This window comes from Grus americana, chromosome 4, assembly GCF_028858705.1.
Source record: "Grus americana isolate bGruAme1 chromosome 4, bGruAme1.mat, whole genome shotgun sequence".
Taxonomy (NCBI): Eukaryota; Metazoa; Chordata; class Aves; order Gruiformes; family Gruidae; genus Grus; species Grus americana.
This window is the reverse complement of record NC_072855.1, coordinates 44,020,542-44,043,666: the sequence shown is the minus strand read 5'-3', so window position 1 is coordinate 44,043,666 and position 23,125 is coordinate 44,020,542. Positions and strand designations below refer to the sequence as shown.

At 40.0% G+C, this 23,125-nt stretch overlaps 1 protein-coding gene across 1 annotated transcript in view; it reads right to left on the bottom strand.

The window, feature by feature from the left end:
- The window catches only part of MARCHF1 (membrane associated ring-CH-type finger 1), a 243,542-nt gene that overhangs the window by 23,278 nt on the left and 197,139 nt on the right, over positions 1-23,125 (bottom strand). Inside the window, exons 5-6 of the mRNA XM_054825517.1 lie at positions 15,762-15,841; positions 1,678-1,858 (exon numbers count right to left, since the gene is read on the bottom strand). Of these exons, the coding sequence (XP_054681492.1) occupies positions 1,678-1,858; positions 15,762-15,841 (261 nt within the window). The remainder of the gene's footprint in view (positions 1-1,677; positions 1,859-15,761; positions 15,842-23,125) is intronic.

Below are 23,125 nucleotides of genomic sequence, written 5' to 3'. Positions count from 1 at the left end.
TCCATACTATACAGCCTCTTTGCTATGCTGGAAATCAAAAACTTACCTGAGAACCAATAATAACCTCCATAAGATGGTAATCATTCAATTAGGAAGTGACAGGCTTGCGGGAATTACATTGCCACTCTAAATGTGCCAGCATTCCATTAATTTCTTTCAATTAACAAAAAAAGGGGGGCACGGGGGTGGCAATGATCAGACAGACACAATTAAAATGCCTACTTCTGATATCAACAGTTATGCACATTTTTCAGTCCTTTTCTCCTTGGATGCTAAAATTTTATTTCCAGGTTTTTTTAAGATGCTCTATTATCTAACACAATCAGGAAAAGGCTTTTGTTAAAAATACTGGTATCTGCATATTCTCTCGGGAAAAGTGGCTGTTGGAAGTGTATTTGTTAGATGGAAGATTAAAGCAGTTTGTGCTGAAAACAGAAACACATATACAGAAAAAAAAAAACCCCAAAAGATAGGCTACAGGCAGGGGATTTTATGCAATTACCTCCTTCCTGTCACATTAGCTGAAATTTATCTGCAGTTATTAAAAACTAAGTCAATATAATTTTTAGCCATCAGTTTTTTATTTACATCTGTTTCAATTTCCAGTCTACCTGGGAAGATCTACCTGGCACTTGAGAACTGTGTCCTTTCCTTTCACAAGCTTTGCTTGTCAAATCGATCCCAATTACCTCTTCAGAAGTGGTTTATCATCAAGGACTTACTGGAAAATTTCTCTGGATGGGAAATGAGAAGGAATTTCATTTGCCTTCCTTTCTCTGAACTGCTACCCGTGCAAGGCTGTCAAAATGTCTTTTGCCATGAAAACACTGCTACACATGTATACACTAGTCATAAGCTAACAGTTTCTACATGTTTTTCAAGGGCTCTTACATTCAAATTTATTTTAAATCAAAACTTTCCCTGTTCTAGACTGACTCAAACTTCAAAGATGCAACAAAACTCCAAAAGGATGAGAGGATTTTTAGAGAAAAATTAGAGGAGAAATGATTTACTCCAAAGAAAACAAACGCCACATATGTTTAACAAACTCTTCACCTTCCTTATACTGACAACTCGTGTACCATTACATTGATTTATGCTGGAAAACAGATGAGCGCAGATAACATACATTTGACTTTCAGGATGCAAGGTCGCCCTGTAGTTTAGATTCCATTAACTAATCTTAATGTACGAGTGATTAATTTGCCCACAAGTGTAACAGTTAGAACAGATGCAGCTAAATTGATTGACTGTATTACTTCATAATTGCTGTCTCCACATTGGTATAAGCATCATTCTCAACCAGAAGTTATGCGCTCAATGTAAAAATTACTGGCTTAACTGGCCTGTGTTATTCAAAAGCAGAACGAGATAAGTAAGGTTTCTTTATGGTTTAAAAATAAGCGGATCAGCCAATAACAAAAAGCTGAAGATAAAAATTCTAAAGACAAAAAAACTGCTATTTGTGCATTTACATTGCATGTCTGCTGAAAGAGAGCCTTTAATCAAAATCCTCTGCTGCTGTAAATTAACTAACTTAAATGTAGAAATAAAATCACCGGGACTGACTTAACAACAGCAAATACAAAGGCATTTTTGACAGTTTCTTTAATTGTGCCAGTATGTTGCGCAGCCATTCTGGCCATTTGAGGATAATTAAATTCAAAAGCACCATACCTTCCGAAGAGGTTTGAGCTTGGTCTCCATTATAAAGTCGTACTTGCAGAGTTCACAACAGCGCGTGTCTGAGCTCTTGATCCACTGGTGCAGGCAGGCCTGATGAACAAAGCGCAGGGTCCCTGTGCAGCGACACGGTGTGATGAGGGGACTTTCATCATCTCCCTCACAGTGACAGATCCTGACAGGAAGGACAGCAAGAGCTAGTGAGGGAACTTGCCAAGCCGCAATGCAAAGGCACTGGTTTATTTACACTGCTTTGGCGTTTTCACACTTGACATTCATAAGACGCCAGTTATATGACCTTTTGGATTGAGGCCCAGGAAACATATTCCTTGTTCCCTTCTGCCACGTAGTAATTTCTCTTCACTTAGTTATTTCTCTTTGAATTTGCTACATGGTCTGAAGGTGAATCAATAGAAATAACACTGTTTCTCCCTTTTATGCGTAGCAAAACCTTTAAGACAAATACCAGTGCTCGCTCTTAGAGCCGGACAGTTCTCGGTCTGTAGGTAATGCCAATAAAATATACAAAGTTAGCAGAACCTAACCCCAAACTGGAAATATCCAGTATGAAAAGTACAAAAAGTTCTTAAGATACCTCTTTGGCGTTACACGGTTAAAAGGATAAGAGAACAGTTTTGAGTACTCTGGAGGAATGCGTGTGGCACAGCGTACACACGCGTGCACATGCTTTTTAGGAGGCAGGTGTTGAAAAGGCATGGTCCTTCCTCTTTTTCATTCTTTACTGTCCCTCTGAAGCAGATAGCTGTGTTATCTGGGAAAACAAAAACTAAGCAGACCCTATGGCAGGGGCTGGACCCAAACCTGTTGTTTCCTTGTAATGGGATACGGAGCTTTCCACTTTCCATAAAATGATCAGTGTCCTAACATCACAGTCTGATTGTTTTCTTCTGTGACACATGTCCGAACGTCTTGGTAATCTTCCCCTCTTCCAAAAAGACTCCTGATTATATCAGGAAAACGTTCAGCCATTGAAACCAATGCCAGCTTTATTGGCAAGTGCCTCTGTGAGGGCAGAGGAAGCTCTACGGTGAGCAGAAGGCTGAACTGAACACCTGAAGTGAAGGAGGTTCACCTCAACGAAGAGTAACTCCCTCCCATCACCAACCCAGCAAAACACAATTAAGAACCCAAGCCCTAATGAATGTCCTAAGAGCCAAATTGATGTGTAAGGGAAAAAAAAAAATTTAAAAATGCTGAAGCCTGAGAAATGTTATTTCAAAATAGAGAAGTGGCAACAACAGCACAGATCCTGGTGTCACGCAAACGAAACTTAGAGCTTAGAAACTTCACGCTTAGGAAAGGCACCCTAGGATAGATGTGTTCAGAGGAGGCTGAACACTTCTGAGGAATAACCGGCCCCTTTATGCACAAAGCGGTGGCCACACTGCTCCCGGGGTAGGAAAAGGGCTGGGGAGGGCCCTGCAGTGAGGTCGTCTTCCTACTGGCCAGGTTAGGCAAGAAGGACGACCTTCTTCACTGCACAGGAGCACCTGGCGTAGGTCAGGGGCAGCCGGGCAAAGACACGCTGTGGAACACTGGCTACAGCACAGCACCGAGACTGACCAGTCTACAAGTAGGGGGAGAAGGGAATTTCAATATTTAAGTGAAAGATCTATGGATCAAAACCAGCTGCTTCACTATTCTTCCATGGTTCAGCCTAGAGCCATGAATCTACAATAATGGAAAAGAAGAACAAAGCTGCTTTGCTGGATATATAGAAAGAGACCAAAAAAAATCAACAGAAAAATTAAGTTCTGGAACCCTGGTACACAAAAGCCGGGTTTCAGTGTCTGCGGTGGTGCCCGTACAGCATTTTACACACCATGGGAGCGGAAGGGAGAAGAAAATACCCACAGCTTCCGTCTTGCACACATTCATTTTTGGAGACACTGTGTTGGGTTTGCATGGCAAGGTTTTGGTAGCGGGGGGGTTACAGGGGTGGCTTCTGTGAGAAGCTGCTAGAAGCTCCCCCTGTGTCTGACAGAGCCAATGCCAGCCGGCTCCAAGACGGACCCGCCGCTGGCCAAGGCCAAGCCAGTCAGCGCCTCTGTGATAACATATTTAAGAAGGGAAAAAACAACTTAGGGAGAGCTTTTGCAGCCGGAGAGAGGAGTGAGAAGATGTAAGAAACTCTGCAGACACCAAGGTCAGTGCAGAAGGAGGGGGAGGAGGTGCTCCAGGCGCCGGAGCAGAGATCCCCCTGCAGCCCGTGGTGAAGACCATGGTGAAGCAGGCTGTCCCCCTGCAGCCCATGGAGGAAGGATGAGGGGGTGTAGAGATTCCACCTGCAGCCCGTGGAGGACCCCACGCCGGAGCAGGTGGAGGCACCTGAAGGAGGCTGTGACCCCATGGGAAGCCCATGTTGGAGCAAGCTCCTGGCCGGACCGGTGGACCCGTGAAGAGGGGAGCCCACGCCAGGGCAGGTTTGCTGGCAGGACTTGTGACCCTGTGGGGGACCCTACGCTGGAGCAGTTTGCTCCTGAAGGTCTGCACCCCGTGAGAGGGACTCCATGCTGGAGCAGGGGAACGATGAGAGGAGTCCTCCCCCTGAGGATGAAGAAGTGGCAGAAACACCGTGTGCTGAACTGACCGCAACCCCCATTCCCCGTCCCCCTGTGCCGCTGAGGGGGGAGGGGGTTGAAGCCGGGAGTGAAATTGAGCCCGGGAAGATGGGAGGGGTGGGGGGAAGGTGTTTTAAGAGTTGATTTTATTTCTCATTCCTCCACTCTGTTTTGCCTAGTAATAAATTAGATGAATTCCCTCTCTAAGTTCGGTCTGTTTTGCTCGTGACGATGATTAGTGAGTGATCTCTCCCTGTCCTTATCTCGACCCACAAGCATTTCGTTATGCCTTTTCTCCCCTGTTTAGTGAATGAGGGGAGTGAGAGAGCGGCTCTGGTGGGCACCTGGCCCCCAGCCAGGGTCAGCCCACCACAGACACGTTTTACAAGACCTCGATTTACAGTCTTTTCTTTATTAACCCAGCCAAGCTAGGTGCATCAGTGGCTTGGTTTTTTAATTGAAACTGGCTATATGCTGACTTCTTATTGAGCCTGTAGCTTAAGCAGAACTAAATTTTCAAAACACCAAATAGCTATTTTGCTAACAAATGCATTCCCAGCTGAGGTTTACATAAAAAACCATCATTTTCTTTTTAAATTAAAGCTATTTCCCAAAGGAAAACTAGTATTCTTTGTTCATTTAAATCCAAGCTATTCATAATTTATTTTACAGGCTTAGCATTTAAACTATTTAGAAATTAGACAACTAAGCTAGGTACCCAAGAGCCTTTTTTCTACTGCTGCCAGAATTGTTTAAAATTATTTTAAGAGCTAAAATACAAGCCTAAAACTCCACTGGGATCTTCGAATAAAGTGACTTTGCAAATTTGAAATGAATAGAAGTATTCCTCAGTAGAAATACTTTTACAGAAAAACACTATATGAATTATACATTCTATTTATTCTTCCATTGTACAGAAGTTACAAGCAAAACGTATAAATAACAGGGTGACATTAAGAACCTAAGTTATCCAGAAGCTCCAACTAAATAATCTAATGGCCTCTTCTAGCTTTCTAACCATGAAATCTGTAATGAGAATAAAAACAAACTTCAAATGGAATTAAAGTCCAGCGAAAATAACCAAAGGCATGGGTTTTCATTAGCTTGAATGCTCTTTAGTGCAATTTAGCTCTTCGTTATTTGTTTAGCCAGAATATATTAGCTTAAAAGAAATTTGTGCTACCTAAGCTCACAATCACAGTCTTTAAAGATACGTGGGTGCCCGACAGCCACTGAAACAGGCTGGTGGCTAACTGCTTAAATATCTTCTAAAGACTTGGGCCAGATAACTCGTAATATCTTGCTGAGTCCTGAGTACTGAATCAGAATTTCGTATGGCTCTGCCCGTTCCTGTATTTATCTATCATGTACATCATAATTATCATACATTATAGAAAATAAATTGTAAATAACGGTTTCAAAAACTATGTTGTGCCAACAGAACTGAGGTAGGGATACAAAGCAGACACTTTTCTCAGTGGTGTCTAAACCAAGTTGGAGACAGAGAACTTCCATTCTAGTTTCCTATTTTCACATGATCACAGCTGTTCAAAATTTTCACCCATCAGACTGACTCTACAGGGCTGACCGTATCCTGAGAGTAAAATTTGCTTGTGTACTTTAGAAATTACTTGAATGAAAAAAAAACCCACTCTCCACTATAAAGAAAAAAAAAGAAAAAAGAAATTGCTAAATCTGTACTGATTTATATAAAGTTGTACAGCACTGATCATGCTTAACAGCTGCAGTTTCAGCTGCTCAGACACACCTACAGAATTTACGTACTCAGCTTTTCTCAACTTTCTAGTCCTTTAGTAGATAAATGGCCTTCATTATAGAGCAAGACTTTTGACTATCTGGAAATGGAAGGGAGGAGAGGGAAGGCAAGTCAGCTATTTGACCAAGTCTTTTTAGTTAGAATCCCTTTATAGTCACAAATTGAGCCTGCATAATTTTCTTTTTTTTTTTTTTTTTTTTTTTTTTTTGGTAGGTTTGACAGCTTAGTGCTTTAAAGATTCCTGTCTATGAACAGGACCATGCTTGCCTAGGGGAAAAGATGAGTACCAAGCTCCAAAGGAGCTTTTTCTCTGTAAATCATGTGTACATCAGAAAACATGGCATATATGAGCTATTAGATGATCTTCTGATTCGGATATACAAACTCGTGTGTGTGTATGTGTAATATACACCTACAGACATAGCCCTGCACATTGAGATCACAGAATATTTATTTTTCTTTAAAGAAAGCTCACTGTGCAACTATATGAAATAATACTTTTAACAGTGCAGTCATTCTTATGCTTAAGTTTTTGCTTTATATGCCACTATTTTAATTACCCAGCATGTATTTCTCTAGCACAGAACTGTTTCTACAACCTTCAGCACACAGATGTACCACACACAGAAATTTATGCCAACACTGTGCATCAGACAAAAAATCCATAAAAAAAAAAATCTTTAAAGGATGTTCTTAAATAGCAGGTTCACTTGTAATGCAATAAATTAGCAGAAAGAAAAAACACTTTTTGGGACAAAAAATCAAAAATGCTAAACTGAAACCAAAATTAGTCTTTGTGAAAGAATTTGCATAATTCATATGAAAACTGTTGCAGATTTCTTGTATGTTCCTTACACAAAACCCAATTCTCAAACAGAGAATAGTTCAATTTAGAAAATGTTTAGAGATAGATGTATGTAAAAATGAAAAGTTAAAGTAGTTTACTGAGAAAAATTTAGAATTATTTTTTGGTATTTCTTTTTCTTTAAAACATTAATTGATTTTAAGGCACATTCAAATGATGCTGAAAAACTCACTGATAAGGCAACGGTTGGTTGAGAAATTCTTTGTGACATACTAAACTTTGCACCATAATGACTATGCAAAATGAGTAAAGTAACATTGTCAGAAATTTAAGATATACCATCTCTTTCACTGAAGGACATATTGACACCATACATACACAAACGAGAGAAATTGATAGGATTAAAATCATGAGACGCTGCTAAACTAAGCACTCAGAGGTGAGGCATCTTCAGAATTTGGCATTGTTGCAGGGTCTTTAATTCCACGACTGTGAGCTGTTTCCCCTTGTTTCCCCTGGTCCTGTTCATTGTCAAAGTTAGAAGGCAGGAAGGGAAGTATGAAACAAGATGGCTACAGTTTGGAGACATTCATGTGCTAATTGGATTTAGGCTGATATTCAGAAAAACAGCAAAAGCTATCCCGGATGACTAGCCTTCCCTTCTCATCAAATTAAGATTTTTTTTTTTTTTTTCATATAGACCATTTCTTGCAGAATTTCAGTTTAAAAGGTCAACTAAAATCAGTATGTAGCAAGGAGCTGACAAGGAAAATTTTCAGCTTTCCTGACAGTGGTTTAGTTTGGCAAAATCACAGCAATCAAAACGACAATCTAGCCGGTTAGTCACCATCTGAGCTGCTCATTGCAAGACATACAGATAAATTCCAACAGCTTTGTAGCTTTTCCTTCACATGCAAGGTAACAATTTTAGTCTCATTAAAGAGAGTAGCTGCTAATCTCTACCCTCGTTGGAAAAACAGCAGTTATCCTAACCTGTCTTTCACTAATCCACTTTACTCTTCAGTAATTAAGAAAATAGGCCAATTTCTATGCTGCTGTAGTGAAGTGGAAAACGCACTTTTTCTGCAGGAGTCTTGTGTGCATTGTGAAACTTAGTGCTCTGCCCTCCCCAGCTGGCAAGCGCTCCTCTGGGACAGCATCTGTACAGCTGATGATTGCCATAGATGACTATTGTCGAAGGATGCCGATCGGGGATAAGAATGAACCGGCATGTCCCTGCTTGCGCTCCAAGCCACGTAAGAGCCTTGTCATTAGCAGCAGCACGGGTGGAAAAAGAGTTTGCCGTAGGTCTGCATCACCACCGCTCCTTCAGTGGATCCCGTATCAGAGATTGGCACTGCATCTCTGCACCTAATACAGTTTTCAAGGATTTTGGGCCATTACGTATAGACAAAAGGTTTAGCTACAGCGATGTAGTGGAGATAGCTTTTATAGTATTCCATAAAAATATACTAGGCTAAATATTACCCTCATTAACAAATGTACAACCCAGGGGAATGTGTCTGAGGCTTTCAAATATAGAAGAGTAGATGGAGGCATGGGTATACTGGTAATGTATGTACTGATGTATGTATGTATGTACTGATGTATGATAATGATTAAGGGCTATAAATGACATAATTATGTAAGAACTGCATTGTTCTCTAATATTCCTGGGTGCTATACAGCTATGTCTATGCTAACAAGCACTGCAGTGAAAGTGTAGCAAATCTTGAAAAAAACCCCAGCTAGTGCTAAAAACACAGTATCTACAGCAGGCACATCTTGGTGGGGGTTGCTTTGGTTTGATACTGACTTGAGGTTGGACCACGAATTCAGTTTACTTCCACTCAAAGGAAATAGAGCTGGAGAACCCTGAGACTGAACCTCAGTGTGGTCTAGACCATGGTAAAAGTACAGGTGATCAGCTGTGTTTCAAAAGCAGGATCCTGATCTGAACTAAAGCACTAATGGAGACACTTTCGCTGACAAAAAATAGGAGGAGCTACAGCCTGTGACCGTGACATGTTTACTGCCACTGCGATGTGATTTCTAAGCACTGTGAACGAAACAAGTGCAGATGCCAAATACCCATACTGTCATTTTCCTGTGGATGGAAGTGTACCAGTAGAATAGAAAGGCTTTTGAACTTTTCACAGATCTCCCTGATAAAAGGAGGAAATATCTTCATATAAACATGCTCAAGGAAGATAACGCCTATTCCAAAAAATATTATTTTTGATGAAAAATGGTTGAAAAGGCAGTTAAAATCTTGACCTTCACAGGAAAGCACATCTGGACTTGTAACGATTACGCAAAGATAAATTCTTAACCCTGTTCAGTGGGTAAACCCCATTGCTGTATCTCACTATTACTTAAACGCAGCTTAGTCAGGGAGAAACAGCATAGCTGGAAAATGTTGGACCAAGTGAATCTCTGGCTTTGATTTTTGGCTGTGAGGATTATTAGCTACCAACATGAAATACCATGAGCACCTAGGTTATCTTAATTGGACCAAAAGGAACCAATTCCACAGTTTTGCAAAAGGATACACAAAATTGCTGTCGTTATTGTCTGATAATCTTAAGAAAACTGTTCTCCTGTCCAAAAAAGGTAATTTTCTGCCAATTTACAAAGTGATTACAGTGATTTTAGATAGTTAGAACCTAAAATTAAAGCAAACAACCTTATGAACAACTCACGGCAAATCATTCATTCATTCATAAACAGAAAATAAAACAAAACAAAAAAAATCAAACTCTGCTCCTGCATAAGTTATCACTTGGAAAAAAAGAATTTAAATTCACTGAATATGTTCACCCTGTGATAGGTTACCGCATGCCATGTTTCCCTTTCTTTCATTTTGCAGGCCTTTTTTTTTTTTTTTAATCTCGTTTCCATTCTTTCCACTGTTAAACCACAAAGTAATCTAAATGACAAATTGGTCTTCCTCTCCATTTAAAAACAGTTTGAATGAAGCACATTAATTCTCTGTACTGAATGTAATCAATTTGTATACCTCTTCCCTGTCACTCCTGCCCTTCCATTATGCTATACAGTCAGCTGCCTTCATCTGACTAGAGGAAAAAACATTTTCAAAATGTTGCACCACACCAGTGGAATTTCATAATGGTCTAGGTAAAGCTTTCTCTTGATTTCTGCAAACGTGATCAGAATTTGTAAGAGACCCAAGAGCAAACACCATTAGCAAAAGCACACTAAATCTTTTATTTTGTCAACATTTCGCATCCTTCTATTAATCTTCCATTATAGGTGATAAATAGGGTATCTAACCATCTAAAGAGTTACAAGTAATTCCTGCCTCAGATGCACTGTCAGTGCAACTCAAGCTACATGTCAGACAAGATTTACTGCACTGAACACAGTTCAAAGAACTACGGACTGCATCTTAAAAAAGGATTTAGATTTCCTCCCATCCGCCCAGTGAAAGTCAAAGCTTTAACTAGCTAAACTCCCTACAGAACATATGCAAGCTTTAAGCATTTAATAATGGGACCCTTAAAACTAAGGGTCTCTTCTCACCCAAACTGTCTAGCAGGAAGTGGTACCATCTCACCTACTTGCATTTAAAATAATAATAGGTTTTGAGAGACAGAAGCAGGAACCTGGACTCGGTTCTCCCCCAGTTCAGTGGCGCTAACCACCACAAAGACATGCTTGCCTTGTTTCGGCTCTCCTTGCATCCTTCTGCTTCGTGGAGACTTTCCAAAAGAGACTGCATAACCAGATGGCTAAAGAGGTGACAGATGGGGCTTCGAACCATCAGGCGGAGAATAGAATTAACCAGGATTTCATACTGCTTCAAAGAGTGATGAACCACTAGACCATCTTACGGAGGAGGAGATTCCTCAAAAAGGAGGAGATACTTATAAGAAAGTCACCTTGCAAATAGAAAGCCTTGAACAGGAAAGTAAACAGCAGTCACACTTCTTTACAAGGAAGGGGTGAGGAGCCAACATTCAGGACAAGATCCAGAGATTTGGCTCTTAATGAAGGAATATGTCATCCTGAGACCCCAAGGAAGGCACTACCATCCCAGGGAAAAACAGGTTAAAAACCCTCTTCAGCCAAACACTACAGTCTGGCCGTTCAGCATCCTCCAGCGTTTGGTGATTTCAGAGGGCTCCGGATGGTATTTCAAGTCTACGTATTCTGCACTACAGTTTAAATTATTTACTGGATCCAACTTCATGGTTTCAGTATGAATATTTAACATGAGTGTTAAATTTCAACAGTAGTATTTGAGCCTATATACCTATCTTCTGTTCACCTTTCTCTTTTTCCTCAAGTCCATGAGGACTTGCTTCCTCCCAAGAGGCTTTCTCTCTGTTGATTTTGTAAGCGCTCTACTGCATGAATATTTCAGGATGTAAGTATTTTCATGCAAGATACTACTTTTGCAAGTCCTGCTAAATAATATTGTTGAAAAAAACCCCACGTTACAACATTTGATTTCACATAGAGAAACTACACAATCATATTGCCTTGTGTCAAGTTCAATACACACTATTTCTTCCTATCTATGATTGTGTTAACACATAGAAATATCCATATTGGTCTTTTCCTAAGTTTATAATGGCCTTTTAATTAATACACTAGGTTTTTAAAGCTGATTTTAAAAAATTATACTTGAAGTAGGTTCTGCAGATTTTATGAATTAACTTTATCATATCCCTCACTACTTCTTCCCATCCCTACCAGTCTTCTGGCATGCCCTACTCTTCTATTTACTCCTCAAATGAGGGTCTGCCCTTACCTGACTGCATACAGTCATTCATGGAGTTCAAAAAAAATAAAAATTCTACGTCTAATAGGCATTTTTTTCATAGTGAGAAACTCCGCCTTATTTAAGTGCGTGTGGCTTCTATCAGCTAATTACAGATCAGTGTTATTGCTGAAATGACTGCATCAGTACTAAAAAAGTTTTTACACCAAAAACATAACTAGCTGAACAGAAAATATCTTTCAATTCTCCCTTCATAAATAATAAAAATACCATAACATTAATTCAGAGTCAATACACAAAGCACTTATGATACACTAGTGGTAATACCTACTAACCAATTTTCTTTCCCACATGAAAATCCCTGGGACTAAATCCTCACAGTCCACTCATTTTATCGTGTCCCACACACAGCTTTTCCCTTCAGGGAGATTACCCTCATGCAGACCAAAGAGAGCTACTCCTGACGATGTGCCTCTGGCCACATAGCAAATTGCAGAATAAAGTACATACAAAGAAAATCTCAGACACAGGGCAGCTTAGGAAAAGGGGGATCCAACTGTATGATTTAGAAAGCCTATCCTGTGAATCTTAAAAAAAAAAAATGAAAAAAAATTAGGTGCCATAACAACTCAGCATGGTCAGAACTTACGTAGTCGTCCCTAATTCCAGAAGCAGAAACCTTCTAATGGACTCCAGAAGAAAGAAGTACGTTCAGAGAAGAGATTGCAAAGATTATAATTGGTGTCATGTCATTCAGTGTTTCATCATTTTGGAAACAGAGAAACAGTGATACTAGAAGAGGAAATGTCTCACTTGAAGTGACCAAGAGGCCTACATCAGACTAGCTAAAGTATATATTGTGCCATGGTATTATACTTTATCTGACCACTCTACTCATGCTAGAATTCGGTGTGTCCTGCCACATTCCCGCTCATGCAGCTAAATGCACAGTGAGGAAATTGCTTATAGCCTTATGTGCCTATACGAATGCAGTCCACTGCCGGTAATTCATGAGGAAGTAAAGGAAAAAATTGCCTACCCAAACACTTAGAGACAAAATAGCTGGCAAGAAATGTTTAAGGTCCCTGTTCCTCTGGTATTTCCACACAATTCTATCTAGGTGACAGCCTTTCCTCTAAGCCAGTTTCACCACATCAGCTAGAAGATTTGAATACCTCAGATGAAAAGCTTGGAGAAGCACCTCAAGGAAACAAATTTTCCACATCACAACCAGCTATGTTAATTCCAGTTTTAGAATAAACATCACAAACCCCTCCTTTTTCTATTTCTCATGCAGAAAAATGGTTACTGTATATAGGCACATCCTCACTGAAATGTAATTCTGTTTTTGTTTCAGATGCAAGACTGCAAATCTGAAGAAAAACATACCGTAGATCATGAGTCAATGAAGCGCATGGACCTGTCCGGAAAACCAGAAACTACAGTCTATACTGAATTGTTAGTAAAAATATGTCTTCCTTTTCTTCGGCTGTCTGCAAATTAAGACAACTTACCAGCTATGAAAAATTAACATGTTTTTGATTTTGTAATGTTTTTCCTAGATGTATTATCATCACTATGATGCACCTAGTAATGACAACAACAACAAAAAAATAGCATTACCCCTGACATGAAGCAAAATGCAGTTATGACTCTTGACAAATTTTGCACAACAGACTGAGTTATCAACTGTGTTGAGCTTAGCTCTGGTTGTTCAAAGAGCTGCTGTTTCTTTGCATTTCTGTAAGGCGAAGAGGTCCCAAGCCATGGCTGTGGTCCTGATGTACAAGCTGACGTACAAACACAGCTGGACTTTACTCTGAAGAATCTTAAATTATCATGACACCACGGGCGGACAACTGAAATGTCCATTCTTGCTCGCTAAGTGTAACAAGGAGTGCATAGCACTAGCTGGATTAGTAATGGTTTATATCTCCTGCTGTGAAAAAGCACAATGCCTGCATCTAAACTTTCTTCTTTTTAAAACTGGGATCTTTGTAGTGTGTTACAAGGTTGAAGTATACTGTGAAACTGCATGATGCGGCATAGTGAACTTCCTCATTCTGACTGTGTTTACATTTCCATGCAAATTTCTTCCAGCAAAGAAAAGTGAGAAGTTTTGAGTTACCATAACAAGAAACTAAGCTTGATCCTCATTTACACTTTGTAGATGAGAGTCAATGCTGGCTCACAAGTTTGGGGAGAGAAAAGAAAAAGGGGAAAAAAGAAAATAAATGCTTGTTTCAGTTCTGTTAAACTTACTGGATGGTGCGCTTTCATTTACCGCTAAATTAAGCAACTCAAGTCCTTCCAGCTGTCTACTCCAAATTTGGACTTGAGCTCAGAAATGGCCAGCTTGCTTTCATTTCCAGGGGAAAACGCTCACCTTCTGATTGCATGCTTCATACCGAGGGTATCAGACTGTCAGAAGCCTGAACTAGAGAGAACCGTTGGTGCTGCTTTTTCTTTCCCAAAGCTTATTTTAGTGCTTACTCTAGCCCATCAGCCTTTGTATCGCTTCAGTCCTTGTGCTGGCTACTGAACTAACAGCCCCTACGCGCTCCCAGTATAGAGGTGTTCAGCAGTGCCAAGTCCCGTGCAACTTATGCCCAACCTGAGAGGGTGTTTTGCAGGCACCATCCATCAGATCGCTTTGGTAATCTGCTGCTGTGGCAGCTCTAGAGGGCACTGAATCAAGACCATAAATTAATTTCATGTAAGTCAATGAAAAATGACAAAGAGGGACGAAAGCTGGATTTGAACTGCTCACCTAAGGAGGAAAAACTCCGTATCCCATTGTATCGAGCTATCTGGCACTCTGCCTCCTTCTCTGCCTCCAGCTGGGGATTTAAAACACAGTACTACTCTGCCAGGGGACGCAGCGCGTCTGTCTTCATAAAGAAAAATGGAGCAAAGAAAAACATTTGGTTCCCTTGTAGGATTACTGTTTTTAAATAAGAGAAGTATGTCTTCAAATGGAGATATGCTAACTTCTCTGTAGCAAAGGTTTTTCTGTTATTTCTTAAAGCCTGCCTAGCAGTTTATTACTGAGAAACGGTGACAGAAAGCAGTCAAGAGAAGGGCGCTCAGCCCACGGCGGTGAGAAATTCCTCTTAAGAACATTAAATCTTTCTTATTAGGAACTAACCTGCATACTTCTAAATCATCAGACCAGTCATCATACAACACTGGAGGCTTCTGAACAGCGTCAGTCAGGCTGGGCCCTGCCCCAGCAGGTGCTCCGTTATCTGGGACCGCCAGAGCATCACCGCCAGAGCCTGCCTCTGCAAAGCGCTCCTTCGCATCTTTACTGGGTCTAAGGAAAGGCGCAGGCTGCTGGTCTCTGCTGTAGCTTTTCCCTTTGCTTTTCCCACATTTCCTCGAGGAAATCCTTGCTTCCTGAGAAGATGCTGAAGACTGCGATTCCTTAAGCCTTGGAACCCTTCTTCGGCGGTGATTTAAAGTAGGATTCTCAGGGTCAGATACCTCTTGCTTCTTTTTCCCCACTGTCCCCAAGGTGACAAGTTCAACAGCATTATTGTTTGAGGACCCATCCTGGTTACTGCACGATCTACTGTTCCTTCTCCCTCTCCTGGGCATTCTGGCCTTTTCTCTCGCTCTCCTCCTAGCCTGAGCCCACTGACTCTCATCCGAAGATGATGATGAATCAGATGCATTCCGGCTGGATCTCGCAGGCTCAGGATGCAATTTACAGTCTTTCCCCTTTCCTTGCTTTTCTGTATGCTCACCATTGTCTCCAGTCTCTCTTTTCCGCCTAAACCTTCGTTTTACTTGTTTCTTACCAGACTCCCTATTAGAAGGGGTCAGCACCGTGACAGGGGTTGCAAGTTCAAGCTCATCTTCTGACAAATCATGCAAGGTAGTAGATCTAGACAAAGCAGTAAGCAAAGGAAAGGGATGGAAATGGTGAGGGTGGGTGGAAAGAGAGAAATCACAAAAAAAGGATGAAAATGAGAACATGAGTTTTAAATAGAAAAACACGAGACTGAAAAGCAAAAACAGAACCAAAACAAAGCGAGATCAAAAGAAAACTAAAGTCTATATAAATTATGAATAGTGTTAAGCAGAAGCAAGAGCTATGTATTATTTAATAAAAACAACTAACAAGTATCAGCCAGATTAGAGTATATTTTTCTCAGCACATACCTACAAATGTCCTGAGTGGAAGGGCAGACAGACAACCGTGACTGACTCCTGGGAGCTGTTCCTGTTGTAGGACTGCTTGCCTGTTGAAATAAGTTAGACAGTTTGGAATCTTTGTCCATGAAATACATTGCAGATATTTTACTGCTTTGCCACATGATGACAAAATTAAAGTAACTGTTGCTGCCGTTCATAGCGCACTGCTGAACACATGTAAGCTCACAAAATACAGGAAGCCTGACCAAAAGCAAAACCTATTTGTGGAACTAAATACGACTGAAGTGTCTCAGCTCATTCGCTCATGACTACTTTTTGTCACTGTTTGAGGAAGCAGCTTTCAACATTTGAATTTTCATTTTGGTTTTGATCTACTGTAAATGTCTGATGGGAAAGGATATTGTTTTTATTTCATGCAATCAACCAACCACGATGATTCCTTTCAAAATGAAGTGAAGTGCATTTACCTTATGCTGAGCGATGAAGAGCACAAAGCTAACCTATGTGGAGTGGACTGACAGAACAGCGAGAAAAAGTATGTTTTAAAAGGTTTTCAAGGCAATCAGATCTTCTAGAAGAGCTGAAAAATGTTAAACTGATGAGCCTGAGAAGACCAAAGTGCAGGCTGCATCTCTACAGAGCTGATCACAATCTCAGACAGCAGGAGAGATATAAAACACATTTAATATGTGACACTTTGCTCATAAGGTTGTAGCTACAAATTGCAGATTCAGTTGCTCAATACTTCCACCGAAAACATATTTTGATGGTCTTAACAGCAAATAATTTCAATCTGCCTCGCAGTCTACTGGCAGCATAGCTGTATGGAATCCAAATTTAAATCCAAGGCTTTGTGATTCTTCAGGATCACTCACAAGGTACAGTATTGTGGGAAGAGGGTTCAATACAAATCATTCTTAAGGTTATGACCTGCCTTTAGCATATAAGGTCATTAAATTTTAGTATGCAACCGTATCCCATTGTGAGCACCACTACCAAATGGAGACAAGGTACTACAAGCCTAAGAGTTCCACAAGATCACACACCAGACGCAAGGGGAGAATGCTATTAAGCAAGAGTACAAAGTACAAATAATACAAAGATGTAAAGGCTGTCATCCCAAGCTTTTGTACTAGCAAATCAAATTCAGTCACACATAGAGGCCATAATTAAAATGATTTCTAGCTCACCTTTCACAGACATTTTTGTGGTGTCAGTTTCAAAATTAATAGTACAAGCAAAAATAAATAAATACAGCAAGTACATGCCGACACTTTACTTTTATCCAAGATTCTTAATATCCATTATATTTCATGCGTAGATCTTTTGGAAACATCAGTCACCGTGCATTTTTGCTTTTAATAGGATATCAGCTGAGACTTAAGAATGGTGCTTTTGCATGAAAATAATCTTCTAGCTTTTGGAATTCAAGCAACCCTATTTACTTCATGATGTGTAATATCACAACACCAAAAATATTACTAATTCTTTACTGCTAGATCCACAAAATGAAACTCAGACATATGAAAACTAAGCCAGAGAAAAGAAATTTATAATGCATTTGGGCACAATCCTTATGTTCAAATGGTTTTTCAGTGCCTGGGTCCACCAGGCAGAGGAGGAACATTAGTGTGTCTACACGCAGGCTAATGCTGGAAAAAAGGACAAGTATCAGTGAGAGAAATTGTTTGCATTTCATACCTCTCTCTCTACAAAAGCAACATTTCAGTTACACGCACTGTGAAGGAACATGAATTGTTCTTACGTACACATTAGAAACAGATGGTGTATGTATGGTTGGGTATATAATCTTTTTCCACCTCAGCCTCCGTGATTAGTTTTAAGTGATTAGGCATGCCTTAAGCCATTTGCGCAGCTACTTAATGAGGAAAGATGCAGACATCAGCACCAGAGCCAAGTTGTTGGGCTACACGCTGCTGCTGCTACGTGACTGCTGAAGAAACCCAGCCCTAGAGTCGAGTGCGGACTCCTGAATTTATCCCCTGTGACTGGCTCCCATCTCTTTTTCCCCTCACAGCTGCAGGACCGTACCTCTGCTTCTTTCAGGATCGGTGTGCTATAGAGGTTCAGATTCATCTTAAGCAGTGGTCACGTCATCCCCGTGTCATAAAGGCAAGATTTATGTCACCTTGCCATGAGCATTACCCTATGAAGGGATAAGGAGAACAGCTAAGCTGGCCCAGTACCTGCACAGGAGGTCTGCACAAGTTCAAGAAACTTTCAGCAGCTATTAAAGCAGGAAGTCAGCTAGACGGTTCTTACGAGGGCTGGAATCAAGCCAAAAATTAAAACAAATGCTTTGAAAAGCCTTACACTTATTATTTGGGACTGGAGACAGGTGGAAATCGAATTATTTTAAGATAAAAATTACATTACCAGTTTGATTGCTTAAATCTTACATTTCACTCTCAGCTGTAAAGAGGTCTGGACTGCTTCAGCCCTGCTCAGCCAAATTTACTTTCTAGTTCCCCTGCACTGGCATAACGATGTTATGTTTAGTTGCAAGTAACTCAGAAGAAGGTTTATTTCCTTCTAAAATAATTTACATCAAATTCTTAAGAAAAAAAAAAAAGGTTTTTTCTTGTTTGTCTAATCCCTGTTGGAGCAAACCTGACATCTGGGCTGGCAAAAAGCCTATGCACCACTCAAGTCTTCAAAAACAAAGCAAGAAAACTCCAACATGCCAAGTTATGCACAAGATAATTCAGATTCTTGTCTGTCAGCAAGTTTCATTCAATAGGTTTCTACAACTTTTAAATACAAATTTTTATTTTAATCTACTTTAAAATAGCTTTTAATGATAAATCATAGAATCATAGAAGACCACCTGTCATATGAATATAATCATTCACAAGTGGTCAAACTGTTTTTAAAAACTTGTAAGTTCCAAGTCAGCTCAAAGCCTATTCCAGACTTTTATCCAAAAATCCCTTTGCTTTTTCACCCTACCCATGTTCTGACAGCATAAACTGCATCTGCTTTCTGCTGCCAACACTGCCTCTGGGCTAACCTCATTTCTTTCAGTAATATTCCCTCTTAGCCATCTCTTCTATACATCCCAAATAATTTTTTTTTTTTAAATGTATATTCTCTGAAGTCCAGCCTCACGGTGAAGATACCTTAAGTAGCATTTAGTCAGTTGGTGTATTTACAGAGCACAGCATACAGCCAAATGGAAGTTCCAGGTCAGATCCCAGGAAGGATACAGTTGTATGAGTACAGCACCTTGCTTCCTCTGAGTGGCAGAGCGGGCTGATGAACCCAACCAAGCCCTGCGCGAGTTCCACGTTCGTTCAGTCGATGCTACCTTGGAGTGTCTGCAATAACTGTGCTGCCACAAAACACAGCCTTGAACAGGTCCATCATCCCTGCTCGTAGGATAAGCCGTCTTTTATTTTTAATCATCTTTACTGCTTATTTTAGCAAAATATACAAAATCTTTTAGGTGGCATCAAGTTTCTTTTAAAGGCATTTCTGACAAGCCAAAACATGATCATTTGAATATATTCTGCTCACATCACATCAGTCCAGCTCTTATGGGAATGTATATGCAACAGATGTTGGAAAAGTCTCAAGCACACAGATCTTATTGCTACAATTGCTATCACATTGCTATATTACTGTTTAGCACATTGAATACTTTGAGATACTGTATTTACTGAATAGAGGCATCAGATTGATGCTGTGGACTCCAATTCCACTCGGCAGGCAGAATAATGATTTTTTTAAAAAAATAGTATTCCTTGAACAAATGTCTACTTCAGACAGCTCTATTGTACAGCTCATTGGAATGGGAAAACTAAACAAGCACTGTACTAATTTTATCATAGCAAATTATATCAGCAGCATAATTAAATGTGGTAATTCAAAATAAAGTTGTCTGGCAATTCATTTATAAGCAAGGCAGCTCATTTCTCTATGCCATCAACACAAGGAAGAAGTTTAAGGGATAATGCCAACTCCAGCTGATTAGGTTTGGCATTTCAAAATCTTTCTTAGTAGAGAGAGGTTCCCCAGTCACCACCTCCTGCTGTCTTGGCCAGTTTAGATGAACTCTCTTGTCAAGGATATGCAATTCAGTTAACAGACATGACAGGGCACTTATCTAGAATTATTTTTTATATGTTCAAAAGGAGTTGATAGAATGATTTTCAAAAAGAATATTGGTTAATACAGAATTTTCAGGACAAGCGAGATTATAATATATCTGACACAAGGGAACTTCAATATCACACCTATGTATCCATGTTAAAAGACTGCAGCAAAGACAGAAATGGGGGACAGAATGATGTTCAGCTGATGAAAGCAATAAGAATTTCAAATCAAGATTGCCTTTACTTTTGTGTTCAGGGTCTGATAGAATTCTCCCGATAACAAAAAAATGAGAGTCCTCACTGACCATCTATTGCTTAACACTGCATGTTGAAACTAGTCTAAGAACATGAGTCAAGTTGTGCTCTTCTTAAGACGACAGAAGGGCTCTATTTTGACCTAGCAGAAATCCTGAGTAAAACCACGTCCCACAAGTGCACAGCACTCATATAGGAATGGAGTTGCACTTTAAAATAACGAACCAGATGTAATGGACAGCTGATATAAAATGGCCTCACAGATCACCAGAAAGGCTAATGAATCCTCTAATGCCTCTGTTCTGATGTGGAAGAATACTTCTAAGGAAGACCAGTGGCATAGAATCATAGAACAGTTTGGGTTGGAAGGGACCTCAAAGATCATCCAGTTCCAACCCCCCTGCCATGGGCAGGGACACCCTCCACTAGACCAGGGTGCCCAAAGCCCCATCCAACCTGGCCTTGAACACTTCCAGGGAGGGGGCATCCACAGCTTCTCTGGGCAACCTGTGCCAGTGCCTCACCACCCTCACAGTACAGAATTTCTTTCTAACATCTGATCTAAATCTGCCCTCCTTCAGCTTAAACCCATTACCCCTTGTCCTGTCACTACACTCCCTCACATAAACAGTCCCTCACCATCTTTCCTGTAGGCCCCTTCAGGTACTGGTAAGCCGCAATTAGATTTCCCTGGAGCCTTCTCTTCTCCAGGCTGAACAACCCCAACTCTCTCAGCCTGTCCTCACAGGAGAGGTGCTCAGTTCCAAATTGAGGAATAGACTGAAACTCTATCCTATTAATAGGCTAAAATTCTATGCTATTAAAATAATGGCACATCAAGGAATGGATACCTTAGAAGATTAGAGCAGTTTGCATGGCAACAAGCTCAGCAGGAGATCCAGTCTATGTATTTTCATCTGAAAATTTCTGCTTTGTAAACAATGCCACTTTTTATGGAAAACATCCATCTTTTATTCAGATAATTCCTCAGGTCTAAAAAGATCAAAAACATGGTGCAAAATGACCCAAGCCAGGTGTATCTTACAAAGTGTGTCTTGCTGGCAACTGAAACTTATGCACATGGGTTTGGGGGAGGGAGGGGTCTTGGTTTGTTTTTTTTTCTTTTCTTTTTTTGATTCTTAATGATGGAGTTCCTGCTTTGTGCTCAGATTTCAAAGTTTTTATAGTCTGATTGATGGCTTTACAGCTACCGTTAAATTAATTGGTAACTCAATTTCTGTTGCATTTTCTTTCACAGATTTTTTTTTTTCTTTTGGTAAATTATTCCTTGCACATTTGTTCCCCAAACCTTTTCTTTCTCTCCTGTCCTCCTTCTCCTCCTTCCGCCTGCCTCTGAAGAGAAGGAATAAAGGGAAAAGTAACATAGAAGGAAGGAGAGGAAATATCCTCACAATTCAGCTGAACAATACCATTCAGCACCTTTGAAAGTCAGTATGATCCTGTTATAAAATGATTTGAAATCTAAATCACTAAACCAGGTTTACTTTCCATTAAAGTAAAATCAAAATTGCAAATGGCAAATCTATCCTAGTATTTAAAAAATGAAACCAACAAAAGCAATTACAACTTTGCTTTGTAGATTCAATAAGCTTTATCATTTCTTTCCTGCTGTCTTACTGATCTATATTAATCTTTATTTTAAAGGTAGAGGTTCTACTCAAAAATCCACTCTTTCTATAAACACAGAAGCACTGCTAGCTAAGCTTTGAATTAGCAGATTGATTATATTTCGCACAAGTCTTTGTACTGCAGCAATGCAGTATTTTTGATTCACGATCCTCTTCAAGGATGCATTTTTCTAGGAATTACCACTTTCTTAATAAAAATGTTGTGCAGTTCTTAGAAAAAATACACCGATGTAGGCGATTAAAACAAAGGATGTGCTGGTCTTAATACAAAATGTGCAGAGCCCCGAGACCAGCAGCTTTTGGCTGTCTGGAAGGAGCTAAATGCAAATTTAGCCTGTAGGAAAGGTAAAGCACAAAGCATTTGTTACTGGGTTTTGTAGTACTTCAGTTCTAAGGGTAGTCAGTATCAGTATTCAGAGAACATCAGTGAGACTTTCTCCTCCAAAGAGGACATCTGTTTCCACGTATCCCTCTATCATCAGCAAGACTTAAAGCCTCGGAATGTTTCTATGCGCTGAAGAGCTCTCAGTCATACGACATTCCTGCCACTCTCCCAGAAGTGCCTGGGTATGTGAGTGCACACACTCACCGTAGTCTTCGCTTGGTCTGATGGGCTATGCAGGAGACAGACTGGATAAATTCCCATCTGTGAGGATATCATTATGATATTTGAACAACTCTACTCTGGTGTGTACTTGATATCTATTTATTCCAGCCCTAAGGAAGAGAGAAACTTAAATGCGCCAGAGCAAAAGAGCTGCAGAAAGAATTTTGAAATGACTAAGCTAAAAGACAGTGAAACCCTGACAATGCAGCATTACAAAAAACAGGAGACGCCATATTTTTATGAAGTGCAATAAACCTCAGACTGCAGCAAAAAATAACTTTGTATCACTGTAGAAATAAAGTTTGCTTAATTGAATTCTTTTTAGGACAAAGACCTGAAATGTGCTTCCGAGTGCCATGGTGAAAAAATAAATGCCGTATAAAATTTCCCAGGAGTACACAGGGAGCAGGTATGTTACATATCATAATTCTTGTTGAAAACTAAACAATAAGCGTTTGTAATAACTTGCATACCACGTTTACTGAAAGCAAATCAAAGCTGCTACTCCTGTATGGTATTGCATATCATAGGATAGGATTGAAATCTGTGATAACACAATGTCTACAGAAATGGAAATTATATATAGGAATTACACACAAAGTAACCTTGTATAAACACATAAAGTTTGTGGTACTTAACACATTTCAAATGTATATGCAATTTTGTCTGCATGTGTCAATGTGGCACATTCAGGTACACTCAGAATACAATGTTGGTAAGAATTGTGATTTAATAAAATAGAAT